Source organism: Salmo salar, chromosome 18, assembly GCF_965601325.2.
Source record: "Salmo salar chromosome 18, fSalSal1, whole genome shotgun sequence".
NCBI classification, from domain to species: domain Eukaryota; kingdom Metazoa; phylum Chordata; class Actinopteri; order Salmoniformes; family Salmonidae; genus Salmo; species Salmo salar.
The window spans coordinates 31,923,980-31,946,194 of record NC_138308.1 but is presented as its reverse complement, the minus strand read 5'-3'; the positions used below and the strand labels follow the sequence as shown (position 1 = coordinate 31,946,194).

Sequence of the window (22,215 nt, the reverse complement as noted above, 5' to 3'; positions counted from 1 at the left end):
CAATAAGTTTTTTTCCGAGAGCGAGTGAGCAAGCGAGAGAAAGGACTAGTATTGCCACCACCTTGAATAAAGGAACAAAATGCTGTACTTCTAGTTGAACTACTACAAATATCAGGTCTGAATCCTAACTTGAGACACACTATTGACGTCAATAGGGGAGTTGATTAAAGTTTGAATTTGGTGTTTTTAAGTTAAGATTGTGTTGGCGATAAGTGGATTGTCCTACCCATTTTGGAGTCCTGCACCATTAGTTTCTGCTCAATCTCCTCCCTGGCCTTCTCACTCTTGTCCAGTTTCTGCATCATGCTGCCAACATCCACCATGGCTCCATTATACACTATCAGACTACTGCCTCCTCCTGACTCACTAGCCTCCGCTAGCGCTGTCTGGCCACGAGACACAAACATGGGCAGCAACGCACGGTTACCTGAGGGGGGGAGAAATAGGGAAAACAAGGGGAGAGGTAGAAAGGAAGAGAGAGGTGGAGGGAAAGATTCGAAAGTGTAGGACTCAAAATAAACCACACTACGTCAGTTCTTACTATGTTAGATATTCACCTAAATCACTGGTGAAGGAATAGATTCTGTTCAACATTAGTGAAGCTTTAAAATGCTTTGAGATGCGTCATAAAGAGAACTATTAACCCACTCCAGAATCTCCTTCACTCACCTAGCAGGTTGTCCAGCAGGCCTTCACTGAAGGAAGGAGCAGCCTCGTCTTTAGCTGCGTCCGTCAGTTTACGGTAGTAACATGACTCTCTTACCACCGGCTTGTTCAACAACTTCTTTACCTGAAAATTAATTAACATTATAAGAAGGGCTAACTAATTATCACTCACATATATTGTGACCAAAAAATTTTTCAAGGGTAAGACTGGCGTGTGTAACCTTCAGCTCTAGACAGGTATAAGCCCCTGTGTGTGTGTATATACATGGGCTCTGGACAGATGTAACCCCAGTGTGTGTGTGTGTGTGTGTGTGTGTGTGTGTGTGTGTGTGTGTGTGTGTATACATGGGCTCTGGACAGATGTAACCCCAGTGTGTGTGTGTGTGTGTGTGTGTGTGTGTGTGTGTGTGTGTGTGTGTGTGTGTGTGTGTATATACACCTGGGCTCTGGACAGATGTAACCCCAGTGTGTGTATATACCTGGGCTGTGGACAGATGTAACCCCAGTGTGTGTATATACCTGGGCTCTGGACAGATGTAACCCCAGTGTGTGTATATACCTGGGCTGTGGACAGATGTAACCCCAGTGTGTGTATATACCTGGGCTGTGGACAGATGTAACCCCAGTGTGTGTATATACCTGGGCTGTGGACAGATGTAACCCCAGTGTGTGTATATACCTGGGCTCTGGACAGATGTAACCCCAGTGTGTGTATATACCTGGGCTGTGGACAGATGTAACCCCAGTGTGTGTATATACCTGGGCTGTGGACAGATGTAACCCCAGTGTGTGTATATACCTGAGCTGTGGACAGATGTAACCCCAGTGTGTGTATATACCTGGGCTGTGGACAGATGTAACCCCAGTGTGTGTATATACCTGGGCTGTGGACAGATGTAACCCCAGTGTGTGTATATACCTGGGCTGTGGACAGATGTAACCCCAGTGTGTGTATATACCTGGGCTGTGGACAGATGTAACCCCAGTGTGTGTATATACCTGGGCTGTGGACAGATGTAACCCCAGTGTGTGTATATACCTGGGCTCTGGACAGATGTAACCCCAGTGTGTGTATATACCTGGGCTCTGGACAGATGTAACCCCAGTGTGTGTATATACCTGGGCTGTGGACAGATGTAACCCCAGTGTGTGTATATACCTGAGCTGTGGACAGATGTAACCCCAGTGTGTGTATATACCTGGGCTGTGGACAGATGTAACCCCAGTGTGTGTATATATATACCTGGGCTGTGGACAGATGTAACCCCAGTGTGTGTATATACCTGGGCTCTGGACAGATGTAACCCCAGTGTGTGTATATACCTGGGCTCTGGACAGATGTAACCCCAGTGTGTGTATATACCTGGGCTGTGGACAGATGTAACCCCAGTGTGTGTATATACCTGGGCTGTGGACAGATGTAACCCCAGTGTGTGTATATACCTGGGCTCTGGACAGATGTAACCCCAGTGTGTGTATATACCTGGGCTGTGGACAGATGTAACCCCAGTGTGTGTATATACCTGGGCTCTGGACAGATGTAACCCCAGTGTGTGTATATACCTGGGCTGTGGACAGATGTAACCCCAGTGTGTGTATATACCTGAGCTGTGGACAGATGTAACCCCAGTGTGTGTATATACCTGGGCTGTGGACAGATGTAACCCCAGTGTGTGTATATACCTGAGCTGTGGACAGATGTAACCCCAGTGTGTGTATATACCTGGGCTGTGGACAGATGTAACCCCAGTGTGTGTATATACCTGGGCTGTGGACAGATGTAACCCCAGTGTGTGTATATACCTGGGCTCTGGACAGATGTAACCCCAGTGTGTGTATATACCTGGGCTGTGGACAGATGTAACCCCAGTGTGTGTATATACCTGGGCTGTGGACAGATGTAACCCCAGTGTGTGTATATACCTGGGCTGTGGACAGATGTAACCCCAGTGTGTGTATATACCTGGGCTGTGGACAGATGTAACCCCAGTGTGTGTATATACCTGGGCTGTGGACAGATGTAACCCCAGTGTGTGTATATACCTGGGCTCTGGACAGATGTAACCCCAGTGTGTGTATATACCTGGGCTGTGGACAGATGTAACCCCAGTGTGTGTATATACCTGGGCTCTGGACAGATGTAACCCCAGTGTGTGTATATACCTGGGCTCTGGACAGATGTAACCCCAGTGTGTGTATATACCTGGGCTGTGGACAGATGTAACCCCAGTGTGTGTATATACCTGGGCTGTGGACAGATGTAACCCCAGTGTGTGTATATACCTGGGCTGTGGACAGATGTAACCCCAGTGTGTGTATATACCTGGGCTCTGGACAGATGTAACCCCAGTGTGTGTATATACCTGGGCTGTGGACAGATGTAACCCCAGTGTGTGTATATACCTGGGCTGTGGACAGATGTAACCCCAGTGTGTGTATATACCTGGGCTGTGGACAGATGTAACCCCAGTGTGTGTATATACCTGGGCTGTGGACAGATGTAACCCCAGTGTGTGTATATACCTGGGCTCTGGACAGATGTAACCCCAGTGTGTACATGATGTCCTCCAGGTCTTTCTCCAGCAGGTAGCCACAGTGGCTCTGGTCAAAGTAGACAAAGGCCATGAGCAGGTCCCTGTTGTAGGTCACCATCTGCTTCTTCTCCTTGTCTTTAGAGGACCCCTCTTTGGACTTCCTGTCGTCTCTCCTGTCCCTGCCGTTAGAGTCCTCATCGTCTTTATCTGAGAGAGGGCAGGAGAGGAGCGCATCAGTGCAGAATGAGAGGACAGGAAAGGAAAGTGTCAGTGCAGAATGAGAGGACAGGAGAGGAGCGTGTCAGTGCAGAATGAGAGGACAGGAAAGGAAAGTGTCAGTGCAGAATGAGAGGACAGGAGAGGAGCGTGTCAGTGCAGAATGAGAGGACAGGATTATCATGTGTACCATCTTCATCGTCGTCGTCTTCGGCCTCCAGAGGGTCGTACTCCTCAGCATTTGTGTTGTTGCTCTCATCCTCCTCCTTCTCCTCTATAGACTCCTCCTTTTTCAGCACCTTCTCCTTCTCACCCCCCTCCTCGCCCTCCTTCTCACCCCCCTCCTCGCCCTCCTTCACACCCCCCTCCTCGCCCTCCTCCTGGGTTAGGAAAAGACATGACAGGCACAAGTTAGAACTAGCAGGCCGTTTGAAAATCCAAGCATTTGAATCATGGCGTAAGCTTGTATTTTAAGTAAGCTACAATGTAAACTGCTTCATGATCTAGTAAAACTGTCAATATGAATACAATTCACCTTCAAGAGCCATGAGCCACCCACCTTCCTCTCCTGTTCCTCTTCCTTTGCCTTCTTCATCGCCGGCTCTCCATTCTCCTCCTCGCCTTTCTTCACCTCCCCCGCCTCTTTCTGCCCCGCCTCTTTCTGCCCCGCCTCTTTCTGCCCCGCCTCTTTCTGCCCCGCCTCTTTCTGCCCCGCCTCTTTCTGCCCCGCCTCTTTCTTGGCCTTCACCTTCTTGTCTTTCTTGTCATCCTTGCAGGGCACAGAGGCCAGGGCCTTAAAAATCCTGTAGCCAAAGTCTCTCTGTAGCATCTCATTAAACAGCTCCGCAAACAGAGACACCTGGAGAGAAGACAGCGATATTTGATGCAAATCTGTACTTCTAGGCATCTAAATTAGTATTCAAGTGTGTATGTTCTGAATGTGTATGTTGTCTCACCTCGAAGGAGTGTTCCTTGTTGTCCTCCAGTCTGTAGTCCAGCAGCACGCTCAGAGACATGACGCTGCAGTCAAACTTCCCGCTCTTGGCCGCCCAGTTGGGGTGAACGATGATGGTGGGCTCGTCTGGCAGGACGTACCGCTTCTCTCTGCGCTGGCGCTCCAACTCCTCCTGCTTCTTCCTCTCCTCCTCCTAATGGACAGACAGAGGGAAGGGATGGAGAATCAGAAACAAGTAATCAGTGGATCCATTCTAGTAAACCATCCATAGTGATGCTGTTGGTAAGTGTGTTAACTGTAGCTAAGTGCATTAAAAGCATACCTCTGTCCAGCTTTGGTGCTTCTGTCTATAAGTACATACACTAGCTGTAAGTTTCTTAGTCTTAAGTGCCCCAACCTCCTGTACCTCTCTGTCCTCCTCCATGAGTTGAGGCGCCTCCTCCTCCGGGGCCTGGCTCTCCGGTAACTCGGGCTCCTTGGCCTCCTCCACCTGCTCCTCCACCTTCAACTGCTTGGTGAGACGGGCAATCAGCTGGGACTTTAACCCCTTTGAGCTCAGGGAGCGGGACTCTAACTCCTTACGAAGGTCATTCACCTACAGAGGAGAGAGGTGGATGGTCAGTTCAACATTAAGCATTATGACACATTTTGAAAAGTCACGAACTTGCTCATTTACAATGTCTCTTGCATATGGATTGGATATACAATGTGATACAAACTATTTTGTGCTGAACAAACGTTGCAAGTGAGCAGTATGCAGATTGCGGAAGCTGCTTCTTTTGTATCACTTTACGACGCAGCAACAAGTCAATCAACACGTCAGTCAACACATTACTACATCAACAGAGAAATGAGCCACACAATACATAAGTGCATAACAAAAAAATATGCACACCAGGAAACTCCTTGTGGAGAAGCTAATTATAGACAGGAATGCACTGTCATGACTTGTGATTAGTCTATTGTTAAGATGGTTGTGGGTCCTGCCTCTGACTCGCTAGCAGTGCCAAGGTTATGGTATTTCCTGCAGTGATCATCACCATATACATATAAAAAACATATAGACTATGTACTCACTGTACTGTAAATCTCTTTGAATAAAAATATCTGCTAGGTGTCTTTGAAAGTCAAAGTAATTCACTTTGTACTGACTGAGTAATATTCAGTCATTTCTCAAGTATAGGCTATTCAACAATCAAATACTTGAGAACCCTACCTTCATTGATTTCGGATCAAGCTTAGCCCAGTGTGTCGGAGTGGTCACCTCCTTCGAATCTTCTTCATCCTTCTCCTCTTCCTCCTTTGAGAAAGAACCATCCAACCGAGACAGACAGAAAGAAAGAAAGAGAGGGACAGCAAACCATTAAATCACCACTTCTTCTGTCGTTTTAACTAGTAAGAAAAAAAAAAAGTTGATCCGTGCAAGAAGCAAGGTTCACATCCTGTGTCTCTGATAGTTTCTCTGGTCCTAGTGAGTAGCTCTGGGATGATAAAGTAGTCCTCTGCTACTGCAGGGTGGGTAGGTAGTTAACACAGGGATACCACCCGCTAGTTCTATATAATAAAACCTTTATCAAACCCACGGAAAACCAATGCCCCCGCCCCCCAGCGGCCAATCAATCACGTTCTGTGGAACACAAAAAGGTAAATCAATAACAGTGGGTTCCAAAGGGGGTGTGGTCTCTGTAGTGGAAGCTTCATCAGGTTCAACTCAAAGCTGGTGCCCCCAAACTCAGTGTGTAGCTTAACTGTCTGTTTGGGGTTCCCTAGCTAGCCATCCTAATCTAACATGGATTCTGATTAGGGATAGTTCTGGATTCGGCATTCTTTTGGTTCAGTTTAGGTTCTAGAACATCATAGAAAACCTTATGTCAAACCAACTGCCCTGGAACAAACCAAGCTCTAGATACAATCCAATCAAAAACAGGGACAGACAAGAGACAGAACTTAGGGGAGGGGCTTTTCTCTCCTTTCGAATTCAGCAGATATTGAAGTAAACAAATGATTATAAAAAGGAAACAAAATCTAGAACACACACACGTCAACGCAACTGGCTCTGCAGGTTCCAGTAGAATCCTCAGTGGTTCCAAGCAAAGAATCAAATGTCATTTTATCCACCACACTTGCAAGTAGACAATTCCAAGCAGGGTCATTTTTGGTTAAATGTGATAATAACACAAGCAAATTAAGTAAATTAAAACTTAAGCTATATCCAGTTTGGTACCCAATTATGAGTCATTTCTAGAGCTGGAAGCTGATTGGCCAGTTGCGGCAGTACGACCTAGTCTCCTTCCACTGTGCGTCTGCCGAGTGTGAGGGCAGGTGGGGGTGTAGGGCGGGGAGGGTGGGGGTAGGAGCAGGTAGCAGGACGGTAGGAGAGGAACTGAACCTAAAGGGGGTCTGGTAGTTCAGGATTCTGCCTGCATTGTGTGTATTTAGGTGTGTATAACATATGTAGTGTGTGTATCTGGGGTTGTTGTGTCTAGTGAATATCCTGTGCCTGTGTTGGTCCTGTGAGAAGCAGGGGAAATGAGAAGAAAGGGATTAGCGGTTCAGTGCCTGTTCTCCATCAGCCTCCTTCCTCTCGGCGGACAGCTTCTCAGCCAGCTGCTCCCGGAGTCCCCGCGACAGCCCCTCCCACTCTGAGCGGGTAGGAAGACAATGCCAAACATCCGGGAGAAACAAAACCACTGTCTCCACATGTGCGGGCACTGTCCGCCCCTTGTGAGTCTCCTCAGGGCGATGATAGCGAATCTCTGCAAAACGATACCTGTCGCAAAGGAAGAAGGCGCATTGGAAAGAAACATTCCAGTCAGGGACACACATCTCTTAAAAACAGGGCTAGGGCTAGCCTAGGCTACATTCCCCCAAATGACTTTTGAACTTGTTACAATATCCCCCCAACACACAGAACACACAATTAGCATAACAGAACCCAGTCCACAGCTCTCCATTGGTTGTTAGGGGTAACGGTGGCCATTTTGGTAAATTTGACAGAAAAACATCACCCCCGGTAACACCCCCAAAACCGCCCCAACCCTCGCCTTCAGCCAATTAAAGCTCAGTATTTCTCTGTTATGACTTCGCGGAGGGGAGAGTTTTTGAGAGAAGACACAGAATCATAGGACAGGACAGTGAAAGCAAGAAGTTAAATATGTAAGATATTTAACAGAATGAAATCAACACAAAAAGGTTATTGTGGTGTCTTCTGGTCCGGGAGACTGCTCTTTGAGCCACAGAATCAATCACTCATTCATCCGCCCACATAGATATACAAAGATGGAGAAAAGCAGGACGTCATCATATGGTAGCCAACGGGACATATTGCGAAACAAAAAATTATTAAGAGGCAAATCAAATGACAGAATCATAGTCATTAACGTCCAAAAAACAAACCAACAAAAAAAGCACCCATCCAAAGAGTCAGATATCGATATTAAGCGTTGGAAGGTAAGATAACCATCACGGACCGTCACCATTTGTATTTTTATGGTAATAATATTACCACAGGTCTAGTTATATAGAGAAAAACCACAGAGACAGAAAAGAGAGAAGGGAGGTTGAGGAGAAGAGCAGGACTTACCACTGAGTGCAGAGACTCAGGTCTATGCCTGTGAGGGCCTTACAACAGCGTATGGCTGTCTTTATGAGCACAGCCGGGTCCTTCTCAGGGTCCACTCCATCCAGGGAGGGGGACCAGTGGCCCCCAATGGCCATAGCCTCGTCCTTACCCCGCATCCCCACCAGGAACTGAGAGAGAAATAGAAAAACAGAAGGACAGAGAAATTGAAAAGAGAAACAAGAGAAGTCAAAAAACAAGCCTAAGCCATGCAACTAACTCATAACTACTACGTACTGTACGAACCAATGGTTGACACCTAACTGACCTTGATGAGGCGGGCGGGGTGCTGGAAAGAGTCTCTAAGTTCTTGGGGATCCTCAGCCAGAGCACAGGACTTATGGTAGAGCTCCTCTAGACTGGGGTTGGCCAGCAACATCACCTATTCAACACAAGACAACAGACAGGACAAGTCTAGGTGTGAACGTTTGTGTGTGTGTACTACCTTATTGCTGTAAGTGGTATTAGGTGTGTGTGTGTATCACAACATAGCGCTGAAGAGGTGTGTGTGTCGGGGTTTCTGTTAGCCAGTTGTTTTGAACGTGGCATCAAATGGCAACGGAAGGCAAGCTTCAGCAAGCTTCACACACCACTTTGCAATGAGCTGGAGGCAGTATGCATTTAGAAAACCTTTAATACATATTATGAGGCATGTCTTACCTTGCTTCAAAGTAGCCTATTAGAGCTCCTCTCAAATCAAATCAAATTTTATTGGTCACATACACATGGTGAGCGGATGTTAATGCAAGTGTAGCGAAATTCTTGTGCTTCTAGTTCTGACCGTGCAGTAATATCTAACAAGTAATCTAACAATTTCACAACAACTACCTTACACACGTGTGAAAAGGAATGAATGAGAATATGTACATATAAATATATGGATGACCGAGGGCCGTGCGGCATAGGCAAGATGCAGTAGATGGTATAGAGTACAGTATACACAGTTGAAGTCGGAAGTTTACATACACAGAGAGATAGAAGCTGTTTTTCAATCTCAAGGCTATCAGAATGTTAAACAGCCACCAACAGCACAGAGAGGTGGCTGCCAACCTACAGACTTGATATCATTGGCCACTTTAACAAATGGAACACTAGTCACTTTAATAATGCCACTTTAAGAATGTTTACATAACTCGCATTACTCATCTCATATGTATATAATGTATACTGTATCCTTCACTATCTATTCTTTACTATCTATTGCATCTTAGCCGCTCTGTCACTGCTCATCCATATATTCGATACTTACATTTGAAGTCGGAAGTTGACATACACTTAGGCTGGAGTCATTAAAACTTGTTTTTCAACCACTCCACAAATTTCTTGTTAACAATCTATAGTTTTGGCAAGTCAGTCAGGACATCTAAGTCCTTTTTCCAACAATTGTTTACAGATTGTTTCACTTATAATTCACTGTATCACAATTCTAGTGGGTCAGAAGTTAACATGCACTAAGTTGACTGTGCCTTTAAACAGCTTAAATTCCAGAAAATGATGTCATGGCTTTAGAAGCTTCTGATAGGTTAATTGACATAATTTGAGTCAATTGGAGGTGTACCTGTGGTTGTATTTCAAGGCCTACCTTCAAACTCAGTGACTCTTTGCTTGACATCACGGGAAAATCAAAAGAAATCATCCAAGACCTCAGAAAAAGTCTGGTTCATCCTTGGGAGCAATTTCCTAGTGCCTGAATGTATCACGTTCATCTGTACAAACAATAATAAGCAAGTATAACCACCATGGGACCACGCGGTCAAACCGCTCATGAAGGAGAAGCGTTCTGTCTCCTAGAGATGAATGTACTCTGGTGCGAAAAGTGCAAATCAATCCCAGGACCACAGCAAAGGACCTTGTGAAGATGCTGGAGGCAACAGGTACAAAAGTATCTATATCCACATTAAAACAAGTCCTATATCGACATAACCCGAAAGGCCGCTCAGCAAGGAAGAAGCCACTGCTCCAAAACCGCCATAAAAAAGCCAGACTACGGTTTGCAACTGCACATGGGGACAAAGATCGTACTTTTAGGAGATATGTCCTCGTCTGATGAAACAAAAATAGAACTGTTTGGCCATAATGACCATCGTTATGTCTGGAGGAAAAAGGGGGAAGCTTGCAAGCCGAAGAACACCATCCCAACCGTGAAGCACGGGGGTGGCAGCATCATGTTGTGGGGGTGCTTTGCTGCACGAGGGATTGGTGCACTTCACAAAACAGATGGCATCATGAGGAAAGAAAATTATGTGGTTATATTGAAGCAACATCTCAAGACATCAGTCAGGAAGTTAAAGCTTGGTCGCAAATGGGTCTTCCAAATGGACAATGACCCCAAGCATACTTCCAAAGTTGTGGCAAAATGTCTTAGGGACAACAAAGTCAAGGTATTGGAGTGGCCATCACAAAGCCCTGACCTCAATCCTATAGAAAATCTGTGAGCAGAACTGAAAAAATGTGAGCGAGCAAGGAGGGCTACAAACCTGACTCAGTTACACCAGCTGTGTCAAGATGAACGGGCCAAAATTCACCCAACTTATTGTGAGAAGCTTGTGGAAGGCTACCTGAAATGTTTGACCCAAGTTAAATAATTTAAAGGCAATGCTACCAAATATTAATCGAGTGTATGTAAACTTCTGACCCACTGGGAATGTGATGAAAGAAATAAAAGCTGAAATAAATCATTCTCTACTATTATTCTAACATTTCACATTCTTAAAATAAAGTGGTGATCCTAACTGACCTAACAGGGAATTTTTACTGGGATTAAATGTCAGGAATTGTAATGTATTTGGCTAAGGTGTATGTAAACTTCCGACTTCAACTGTACATATGAGATGAGTAATGTAGGGTATGTAAACATTATATAAAGTGGCATTGTTTAAAGTGAGTAGTGATACATTTATTACATCCAATTTTTAATTATTAAAGTGGCTAGAGATTTGAGTCTATGTTGGCAGCAGCCACTCAATGTTAATGATGGCTGTTTAATAGTCTGATGGCCTTGAGATAGAAGCTGTTGTTCATTTGTTTCCAACTGGTATATTTTGAAATTCGTCACATGAAACCGCTCGCATGTGCAGTGCCCTTTTGACATTGACGTTTTCCCGCTAATTGCATTATTGAACGAACATTCACGCTTATGTGTAGAAATAATAGTTTGAGCTAAATGTTGTGATCTGTTGCATCAGACTCATTGCTTTTTAATGTTTACTTTTTTAATGTAGCCTAGGCATCATGGTTGGATGAATTTGGGATCTATCATCCCATAACTGTCCCAGAGTCTGTTTGGAATAGGCTATTTCTTCCGCGACAAGCTGACAAATAGAATAGGTAGACTAAACATTTCTACTATAGTAGATTGACATAGGCTAGTGATGCATGTGTGTCCGTTAAATTGTGCCGGTCAAATGTCTTCTTAACCTGTTGGGGCTAGGGGGCAGTATTTTCACGGCTGGATAAAAAAACATACCCGATTTAACCTGGTTACTAATCCTACCCAGTAACTAGAATATGCATATACTTATTATATATGGATAGAAAACACCCTAAAGTTTCTAAAACTGTTTGAATGGTGTCTGTGAGTATAACAGAACTCATTTGGCAGGCAAAACCCTGAGACATTTTCTGACAGGAAGTGGATACCTGATGTGTTGAATTACCTTTAAGCCTATGCCATTGAAACACACAGGGGTTGATTAATGTTTTGGCACTTCCTATTGCTTCCACTAGATGTCACCAGCCTTTACAAAGTGTTTTGAGTCTTTTACTGTGAGATCTGACCGAACAAGAGCCTTGGAACGGTGATGGCCGATTAGACTCTGGCGCGCGAGTTCATGTTGGGTACCCTCGTTCCAATACGTTATAAAAGAGAATGCATTCGTCCACCTTGAATATTATTCATGTTCTGGTTAAAAAAGGCACTAATGATTTATGCTATACAACGTTTGACATGTTTGAACGAACGTAAATATATTTTTTCCCCTCGTTCATGACGAGAAGTCCGGCTGGCTTAGAGCATGTGCTAACAACACAGAGCTTTTTGGACATAAATGATGAGCTTTTTTGAACAAAACTACATTCGTTATGGACCTGGGATTCCTGGAAGTGACATCTGATGAAGAGAATCAAAGGTAATGGATTATTTACATAGTATTTTCGATTTTAGATCTCTCCAACATGGCCGTTTGTCTGTATAGCAAAGCGTATTTTTCTGGGCGCAGTGCTCAGATTATTGCAAAGTGTGATTTCCCAGTAAGGTTATTTTTAAATCTGGCAAGTTGATTGCGTTCAAGAGATGTAAATCTATAATTCTTTAAATGACAATATAATATTTTACCAATGTTTTCTAATTTTAATTATTTAATTTGTGGCGCTGACTTGACTGCCGGTTATTGGAGGGAAACGATTTCCTGAACATCAACGCCATAGTAAACCGCTGTTTTTGGATATAAATATGAACTTGATAGAACTAAAAATGCATTTATTGTCTAACATAATGTCCTAGGAGTGTCATCTGATGGAGATTGTTAAAGGTTAGTGCATCATTTTAGCTGGTTTTATGGTTTTGGTGACGCCTGTCTTTGAATTGACAAAACATTACACACAGCTATTGTCAATGTACTCTCCTAACATAATCTAACTTTATGCTTTCACCGTAAAACCTTTTTGAAATCGGACAACGTGGTTAGATTAAGGAGATGTTTATCTTTCAAAGGGTGTAAGATAGTTGTATGTTTGAAAAATTTGAATTTTGACATTTATTTGGTTTCAAATTTGCCGCTCTTGAAATGCACCTGCTGTTGATAGGGTGCACCACGGGTGGCACGCTAGCGTCCCACATAGCCCCAAGAAGTTAACGGAAACCCTGGTGTGTGTACACTTGCATGCAGCCCGTCTGTGTGTATACCCCACCTTAGCGCTGTATGTGTGGTTGGCATCGGGTGGGTCTAGGACAGCAGTGTTCTTGACCAGAGAGTCCACCTCCTTGTGCATGATGTGGAAGTTACAGTAGTTGCCAAACTGGAAGGGTCGTTGCAGGGGGAAGCCATCCACCCAGGTGAACACAGCATTAAAGAAGTCACTGGGGATGTACAGGCTCTGGTAGCGTCTCCTCAGCTCCATCATGTCACAGTTAGAACTGGAGGGGAGAGAAAATGTTCTGTCAGAACAGGGAGAGAAAATAGTACCTTTCTCCCTAATGTACAGTCACTGCAAATGGTTCTAGAATGGACGAAGAGCACCTGGGATCCGCTTCCATGCAGCTACAACACACATAGTTTTTTTGTTCAATTACCAAACATTTTACACAAACTCAATTGACCTCATATGCACTTTCTTTATAACTATCAGAAACAGGGACAGAATGAAAGCTGTATGAAAACTGTAAGAAAGGCCCAGAGAGGGTTCCAATACCCCATGAATATATACAGTTCACTAGACACAAAGTTCTGAAGTAAACTGACCCCTGACTGAGAGATAGTATCAAATCAAAAGCTGAAAGTGATCAATCATCATAATGAATGGCTGACCCACCCGTCCAGGCTGAACTTGGAGAACTGGACAGTATAGCGAGGCACTACCCTGCGAGGGCGGCGGGGGGAGCGGTCACGTCTCGGAGAACGATCCCTGGAGCGTTTACGTGTGGGAGAGCGCTCTCTGGACCTCCTGCGCTCACGGTCTCTTTCACGACTGCGTTCATCCTTGGTCCTGAGGATGAGTTCAGGGCGGTCGTTGCGGTTGGGGAAGCGGGGGGAGGGGTCCAGACGCCTGACTGGCTGAGGCATCATCCTCCTTGGGGGCTGGAGCAGGCCTCCTGAGAACACATCTAGAGGGAGGGGCAAACACACATTAAAAATCCTAATTTCTTTATTTTCTGCAGAAGTAGCAAGGTAGCAACTCAAAGCAAACTCCTCGGAGAAACACTAATCACCATCATAGAGCCCCCTACCTTTGGGTGGTGGCTGTGACAGCAGGGGCGGAGGGGGGTTCTGGAGGAGCGGGGCCAGGGAGGCAGCAGAGAGCTGGGCCTGGAGCAGGGGAGGGGGGCCCTGGGCCTGTACACTGAAAGTGTTGGGGGGAGGCAGAGACTGGAGCATGTTGGGGCCCGGCTTCATCATGTTGGGGGCTCCAGGCTGACTCTGGAGAGGGGGGGAGGAGGTGTTAGCATTATCCCAGGGCTGTTCCATGAAGTATGCTGTTATCAGAGTAAGGTTTTTTTGTTTTGATTTCTTGTCCCATATAAGAGCTTTTAGTTTAAGAAATGTGCTTCATTATGCATAGAGGACATGCACCAAATGAACCAGAGGTTTGTGCCGCTCCCAACAGGTAACCGGGTGCTAAAGCAAAACAGAACTAGAGGAGTGAGGTTTGGTTAGACGTCAGTAAGGTACAATGACTTAATTCTGTCAACAAACAAGAAAACTTCTGCCAAAGTAGCATATATTCGGTCAGCATTATCGACAAGGACAAGTTCCATGAAGAAACAAGGCAACAGTAAACATGTGGCCCCCACAAATGACACAGCGCCCTACCCTCCCTTGGGCAAATTAATGTTATTTTCTAAATGGCGGATATCTACGGCAAGACTCATCATTCACGTTTTGTAAAAATCGGGGCAGTGGTGTCAGATATAGCGTGGGTTAGCAACACTCATCTCCCTGAGCATGTGTGCCAAATTTTAGCACTCCGAGTCAAACAGATTAAGAGATATAATCATGTGCCCTTTATAGTGCCACCAGGTGGTTGATATGAATATTCTTGCATATGTTGAGTCTTGACAACATGTGTACCAAATTGTGTTACAATACGAATACCCTTGACTGATTTATATGCCAGACCACACCCACGTGAATGTTTATTGGTTAATAGCGGCCTTCTTGTTTTAGGTACAAGTCTGGAAAATATTGCGTTGAGAGATCTTCGTACATAGACGCCACATATCAAGTTTTGAGTAGATCGGTCATTCAGTGTCAAAAGCGTAGCGTTTTAAGTGTATTTCGCAAAATACTAAATGGTGGAAAATCCTGAGGCAAATTTGTTTCTTGTGAGGAAAGGTACCTACAGTGAGGGGGAAAAAGTATTTGATCGCCTGCTGATTTTGTACATTTGCCCACTGACAAAGAAATGATCAGTCTATAATTTTAATGGTAGGTTTATTTGAACAGTGAGAGACAGAAACATGTCAAAAATGTTATAAAATGATTTGCATTTTAATGAGGGAAATAAGTATTTGACCCCTCTACAAAACATGACTTAGTACTTGGTGGCAAAACCCTTGTTGGCAATCACAGAGGTCAGACGTTTCTTGTAGTTGGCCACCAGGTTTGCACACATCTCAGGAGGGATTTTGTCCCACTCCTCTTTGCAGATCTTCTCCAAGTCATTAAGGTTTCGAGGCTGACGTTTGGCAACTCGAACCTTCAGCTCCCTCCACAGATTTTCTATGGGATTAAGGTCTGGAGACTGGCTAGGCCACTCCAGGACCTTAATGTGCTTCTTCTTGAGCCACTCCTTTGTTGCCTTGGCCGTGTGTTTTGGGTCATTGTCATACTGGAATACCCATCCACGACCCATTTTCAATGCCCTGGCTGAGGGAAGGAGGTTCTCACCCAAGATTTGACGGTACATGGCCCCGTCCATCGTCCCTTTGATGCGGTGAAGTTGTCCTGTCCCCTTAGCAGAAAAACACCCCCAAAGCATAATGTTTCCACCTCCATGTTTGACAGTGGGGATGATATTCTTGGGGTCATAGGCAGCATTCCTACTCCTCCAAACACAGCGAGTTGAGTTGATGCCAAAGAGCTCCAGTTTGGTCTCATCTGACCACAACACTTTCACCCAGTTGTCCTCTGAATCATTCAGATGTTCTTTGGCAAACTTCAGACGGGCATGTATATGTGCTTTCTTGAGCAGGGGGACCTTGCGGGCGCTGCAGGATTTCAGTCCTTCACGGCATAGTGTGTTACCAATTGTTTTCTTGGTGACTATGGTCCCAGCTGCCTTGAGATCATTGACAAGATCCTCCCGTGTAGTTCTGGGCTGATTCCTCACCGTTCTCATGATCATTGCAACTCCACGAGGTGAGATCTTGCATGGAGCCCCAAGCTGAGGGATATTGACAGTTCTTTTGTGTTTCTTCCATTTGCGAATAATCACACCAACTGTTGTCACCTTCTCACCAAGCTGCTTGGCGATGGTCTTGTAGCCCATTCCAGCCTTGTGTAGGTCTACAATCTTGTCCCTGACATCCTTGGAGAGCTCTTTGGTCTTGGCCATGGTGGAGAGTTTGGAATCTGATTGATTGCTTCTGTGGACAGGTGTCTTTTATACAGGTAACAAACTGAGATTAGGAGCACTCCCTTTAAGAGTGTGCTCCTAATCTCAGCTCGTTACCTGTATAAAAGACACCTGGGAGCCAGAACTCTTTCTGATTGAGAGGGGGTCAAATACTTATTTCCCTCATTAAAATGCAAATCAATTTATAACATTTTTGACATGCCTTTTTCAGGATTTTTTTGTTGTTATTCTGTCTCTCACTGTTCAAATAAACATACCATTAAAATTATAGACTGATCATTTCTTTGTCAGTGGGCAAACGTACAAAACCAGCAGAGGATCAAATACTTTTTTCCCCCCACTGTATGTAACGAATTTCATTACTTTAGGTCAAACGGTGTGATGGGGTGTTACCTTTCAAAGTTAGCATTTTCAATCTCTTGTCATAGTGGCACCATCTGGCCAGTCAGTATACTTTTTTTTATATGCCGGATCTCTATCGCAAGACTCAAGTTTCCTCAAAATCTGGCCAGTGCTGACTGAGATCTTGCGTGTGACTAACATACAAACGAATGTATGGACGGAGACAGATCCACTGTCCCCTCCCCAATTTCATGGTAGGGGACAACTACAAAAAGGTCAAGTTATAAAACATCTGTGAGATGTATGGAGAACGTTTCCAATTTTGATAGGTCGTTCCTATCCTGTTCGTATGGTAAAAAAGTGTATATCATGTATGAAAATCATATATTGATCATAACATTGAAAAGGAAAGGGTTAGAAGTGAAGAAAAAGTGTCAACGTGCATTCTGTAAGAAATCTTAGTATTTGTTCCTTTAACTACTGTAAAGTCTCAAAATGTAAGAGAAAAACACAAAAAGCATTACTATCTCAATGGGACTCTCTCATTAGCCTAAATGAACAATGACAGGACATCTTATGGATAGCACCTTTAAAAAAGCACTTTCTCCCATTGAGAGATAGAGAAGCCCAGTGAAAAGAGAAATGTAGATTGGGATTCATTTGTGTTTCTGAAAATTTTTCCGAAAGACCATAGGCCCGAAGATAAAAAGAGAATGTATTTCCAATACTATTCAACGATATGTCATATGCGCTTTAATAGATCAGGAAGCCATCCTGGTCCAAAACAACAAATGAATACTCAAAGTGAAGACGGAAGAGAAAGAAGAAGATGGAGAACAGGCATCAGAAAGAACAGAAAAGAGAGAGAAGAGAGAATAGGAGGGGGCAGCCCATAGAGGTGTGTGAGGCGGGACGAGGGTTACATTTTGTCTGCTGTCCATGCCGACGGAGTGCATGTCTGAGTAGCGCTGATGCATCCCCGGGTCAGCATAGAAGCTGCTTAGCTGTGGGGGAACTGGAGGTAAGGACTGGGGCTGCTGCTGAAGCTAGGGAGGAGAACAAAGTGGTTAATAACAGATACACAACCATAGGGCTGGGTTCCAATCTGATCACTCTAAAACTTCACTTCTGCACTAATTGAGGCCCCCCTCTAAGATCGGAGGGTGAATACAGCAATGGCGCCATCTATACTGTAGGCTTACATTACATTTACATTTGAGAGAGTGAGTCAACCAGGGCAGACGGGAAGACAGACAGGGATGCAAACTGGCGAGGGCCCAAAAAGTTGACATGGAACATGTAAAGGTGCAAAGGTGCAAGCATGACTGTCACTGCGCTCCGTTCTTCCTTTATGGCGGTGGAAGTCAGAGGCTGGGTGACAGCGAAGTCTAGTCAGACTGGACTGTGCTCTTACAGGTGGAATTATAAGATAGTGTATCTACTTCCCTCGCACTGTGAGCCACTCCAATAATTAAATGTAATAGAAGTATTTAAATCAATGTCTGCATACTCCAGATCGTCATTACGGCTAAATTACATATTAAAACTGATGGATGCGGACAGAGGGAAAGAATATCTAAACTCTGATATTCTCATTGTAGGAAGTGTAGGGAAGCATTCTGTGCTTAGTCAATGATTTCAATATGAGAAACATAAAATCACCACCCCATTTTGAAATAAAAACCGGTGAATATCGCCAAAAAGTGACGAGTTTGCATCCCTGAGAGAGCTAATGATCGAATTGGAACCAAACCCTGTAAGTACTCAAATTGAGGTGTAAGATGTCACCGGCTAAGGGCCACCAGCATCCCGTTCAGTGGGGTGACAAATGTTTTCTTCAGTTTCACTTCAAGTCTACTGAATGTGACCCAGGTGGCTGTGGAGGCTAGGTGAGGCTCACCGATTGGTTGGCCAGCTGAGGTAAGGTCTGAATGCGCTGGGCATTCCATTTGAAGGGCATGTTGGGGTTATAAACGGCCTCCACTAGGACCCTGTCGCCCACCTGGGGGGTCTTCCCCTTCACCGCACTGTGGAGACAATACCCATTATTCATCCACTTGGAAATGCTTTAGAAACTGCAATATATGGAGGCGTGAAACAAGACATTTCTGCTTTAGAATAATGGTACACAAATTAGGGATACAACCAGCAAAATATAGAAAACCCACGGAAAAAAGGCAACTGGTCCGATTAATGAGACACTTGATGTGAAACATCTAGCTACATTTTTTGTGGCCCAATCCCAAATGGACTTCTAGACACTATGGACTTGTGGAGATCTGAGAGGACTTGGGCTAGAGGCAGAGACTGGGCACTTACCTGAGCTGGAAGAAGACATCCTCGTCCACAAAGCCAAAGGTGTCGTGCAGCTTGTTGACCACGCCGGTGAAGACGCGCTGCTTCTGGGGCTGGCTTTGCTGCTGGCTCTGCTGCTGGCTCTGCTGCTGGTGGCTAGAGCGAGGCGTGGGATAGGAGACGGTAATCTGGGCTGTCTGCTGGGGGTTGGACAGAGACAGGCTGGTGGGGAGAGCCACAGGGGGCTAGGGAGGAGGAACGTTATAGGTCAGAATCAACTTCACCCTACTCATACTTTCTCTATGGCTGCGGTCCAAACACTTAAAAGACACACTCTCGTCCACTTACCCTCGCCTTATGCCCTTGGGGGAATCCCCGTCGCCATCTTGGAAGGTGGTCCAAATGATTAGCCAAGCAAGGGAAGTTTGTAACGTAAACCCCTCTTTTTTATCGGCTTTACGAGTGTACAATTGTGTTCACGCCGGGGCCTGAAACTCCCCATAATTTAATTTGCCACGATTGTACAACCGCATAGAAAAGTCCGCGAAAATGTCAAAACATCAAAGGAGAAGTCAAAAGAAGTAAAAACGAATGTAATAAGTTAGAAATTGTGCTACTAATGCACATAACAGCACAAACACGTCTCGTAAAAAGTAAATATGTTTTTTGTTTGGTTATCTTTTGGAAATCGTAGAAATAAAACATTTCCCTTCTTCAGAAGTTCCAGCTAGGCAGGCTAACGTTAGTTAAGTAATTAGCTAGCTGTCATACAGTAGGCGTATATTAATAATTATATATTTCATATAAGTAGACATGGAATCATAATTGACTGTAGCGCATATAAAGCACCCACAAGCTACCGGTGGCTGAAAACACAATCATTGCGGGATCAAAGAGTGACGAATTTCCTGCCAAGGGTGGTCCATTTAAAAAGAATTCCTTACTCCCTCGCCCTGCAAGTGTATACTCATCAGACGTCATGATACGTCATCAGAGGTGTCCACTTAATTTGAGGGCTGAGGGGATAGGGTGTTTGGACCGCTGCCTATTAGTCCTAAATGTGTAGATTGTATCAAGCCTAGGGTTGCAAAACTCTGGCTAACTTTCCAACATTAAAGGTTTTCCAGAAAACCTGGTTGGAAGATTCGTGGAATCAGGAGGGATTAAGCAGAAAAGCTGGAATCTTCCAGCCAGGATTTCTCATAAAACTGGAATTTTGCATAACCAGAATTTTGCAACCCTAATCAAGCCCACTAAATTCAAAACATGTGTGTCTAACAATGGAACTGCTGGAAGTGTCTATATGGAGCCGATCATGTTATTTGGGATTTATTCTAATCAAATGTCCCATAGCGGTTCTTCTCATTTACCAGAGGTGTTAATTATTATTGTGGCCATACACATCCCATTGTATTTGGCTGTATGCTATGAAGAAGGTCAAAAACTGAAACTTGCATAGGTAAAGTGATAAGGCGGGGATGCCTACCGGGAATTTGTTTTCACCACTCCAGTTCTTTCAACATCAGCGGAGGTGTCAGAAAAGGAGGCAAGGAGAGAAGGTGGCGTTAGGATGTTGTCACAATTCTTTCCCCAATAGCTTTGGGTTGTATTGTACTGCATTATTCCAAAATCACCACCTACGTATAACAAGACAGCTCTTGGAATTTTCATGACAAAATGGCGTCTTCTTAGACCTATTATGTTGGACTAAATAATTATCCTCAAGACAAGCTGACTTCAGTGGCATTACTGTAGCTAAAAGGTGCAATAAATGTACCAGAGAGTAGTTTGTTCCTAATTATCCTACCTGTGAAATCAGCGCTTGCTGGGGCTGGGGGAGCTGTGGATAGTGACAGGGAGAGAGAAACAGGAGAGAGGTAGAGAGAAACAGGAGAGAGGGAGAGAGACAGGAGAGAGAGAGACAGGAGGGAGGGAGACAGGAGGGAGGGAGACAGGAGAGAGGGAGACAGGAGAGAGGGAGACAGGAGAGAGGGAGACAGGAGAGAGGGAGACAGGAGAGAGGGAGACAGGAGAGAGGGAGGCAGGAGAGAGAGACAGAGAGGCAAATGAGAGGAGAGTGAGAAAGAGGAAAGAGGAGAGAAAGACAGAGGTTGAGAGAAGTAGAGAAGTTAATACTGACAGTGTCTGTAGAACAGAGTACATTCCACACCCTAGCACCAAGCATAAAGGGCCTTGTGATTTGACTGTGCTGCGGCTGCGAACTGCTGCTGCTTACCCCGTATAAGTCTGTGTGTTGTTGATGTTGCTAAAGAGACGGGGTACACAAACAAGTCTTTCAATGAGTCAACAGTACAGTGTTGATTGATACACATCATGAGTATGGCCTTTCTCAAATCAAGGCAATTCAGAGTTGTCTGTGTGAGTTGCAAACGTCAATTTACCCCGTATGATTCTGTATGTTGTTGATGTTGCTGAAGAGACGGGGTACACAAACACGTAGAAATTGCAATAAGTATTTCATCGAGTAAACAGTACAGTTGATTGATACATATGAGTATAGGGCTGGGTGATATGGCCACAATATCATATCACTGAATTTCTTATTTTTGACTGTATTTGATGTTTCTGAATAATAAAAGTTATAAATATGTATTATGAATAACACAGACCTGACAAGAGGGTAAAATACACAGATGCGAGACAAAATATTGGCACCATTCACAATTTCTTCCAAAATAAATAACACTAACTGCACAGGACCATTAATTAATTTGGTTAGAGGCTAGATATTCTGGTTTCGGTCTACCGGTAAATGTAGGTGCCTACAGGTAGGGTTGGGCGATATGGCCAAAATATAACGTCACTATATTTTTCAGATTTTTGACGCTTTGATGGTATTTGACATAGATGATGTTTCTTATTTCTAAGTGGTTTTAATGATCTTTCCTCCATTCTGATTGCTTTATACTGTTTTACCAAAATGCAACCAATTTGTTTTATTATAGGTTCTCCTGTAACTTTCCAGTCCTGTCTTTTCCTGTCTAGCTGTCCATACCAGTTGAATGTCTTGTACGTCTATATGTCTTACTTTGCAGGTTATTGTTTTGTTTTTCACTCCAACTCGCATAATAGGTTTGAGTAGGTTAAGCCAGGGAAGCAGTTGGCCAGGGGTGGAGATTAAGATGGGGGTGTGGGAGGGCTCAGGGGACAACCAAGGGATTGTGGCTAGTAGGAGCAGCTCCACTTCTGTTTCTTTCAAATTTCAATCATTGTTTTGTAAAAATGATTATACCAAAAATAATAAGACAAAGTTGACAGTGAAGTAGTCCTATTTG

General features: G+C 44.4%; 1 protein-coding gene across 6 annotated transcripts in view; it reads right to left on the bottom strand.

Annotated features, from left to right (window-relative positions):
* LOC106577249 (cell division cycle and apoptosis regulator protein 1) overlaps window positions 1-22,215 on the bottom strand; it is a 41,847-nt gene that overhangs the window by 5,879 nt on the left and 13,753 nt on the right. The window contains exons 5-25 of one of the 6 annotated variants that reach the window (XM_082964892.1): window positions 21,322-21,351; window positions 21,156-21,185; window positions 20,727-20,759; window positions 20,406-20,432; window positions 18,944-19,164; window positions 18,525-18,651; window positions 17,548-17,670; window positions 13,935-14,124; window positions 13,520-13,811; window positions 12,899-13,124; window positions 8,259-8,372; window positions 7,955-8,121; window positions 6,931-7,141; window positions 5,588-5,671; window positions 4,769-4,966; window positions 4,373-4,564; window positions 3,976-4,275; window positions 3,607-3,796; window positions 3,190-3,407; window positions 670-790; window positions 227-427 (exon numbers count right to left, since the gene is read on the bottom strand). In XM_082964892.1, coding sequence (XP_082821018.1) covers window positions 227-427; window positions 670-790; window positions 3,190-3,407; window positions 3,607-3,796; window positions 3,976-4,275; window positions 4,373-4,564; window positions 4,769-4,966; window positions 5,588-5,671; window positions 6,931-7,141; window positions 7,955-8,121; window positions 8,259-8,372; window positions 12,899-13,124; window positions 13,520-13,811; window positions 13,935-14,124; window positions 17,548-17,670; window positions 18,525-18,651; window positions 18,944-19,164; window positions 20,406-20,432; window positions 20,727-20,759; window positions 21,156-21,185; window positions 21,322-21,351 — 3,295 coding nt within the window. The remainder of the gene's footprint in view (window positions 1-226; window positions 428-669; window positions 791-3,189; window positions 3,408-3,606; window positions 3,797-3,975; window positions 4,276-4,372; window positions 4,565-4,768; window positions 4,967-5,587; window positions 5,672-6,930; window positions 7,142-7,954; window positions 8,122-8,258; window positions 8,373-12,898; window positions 13,125-13,519; window positions 13,812-13,934; window positions 14,125-17,547; window positions 17,671-18,524; window positions 18,652-18,943; window positions 19,165-20,405; window positions 20,433-20,726; window positions 20,760-21,155; window positions 21,186-21,321; window positions 21,352-22,215) is intronic. The other 5 variants (XM_082964893.1, XM_082964894.1, XM_082964895.1 and 2 more) reach the window with 5 other exon arrangements.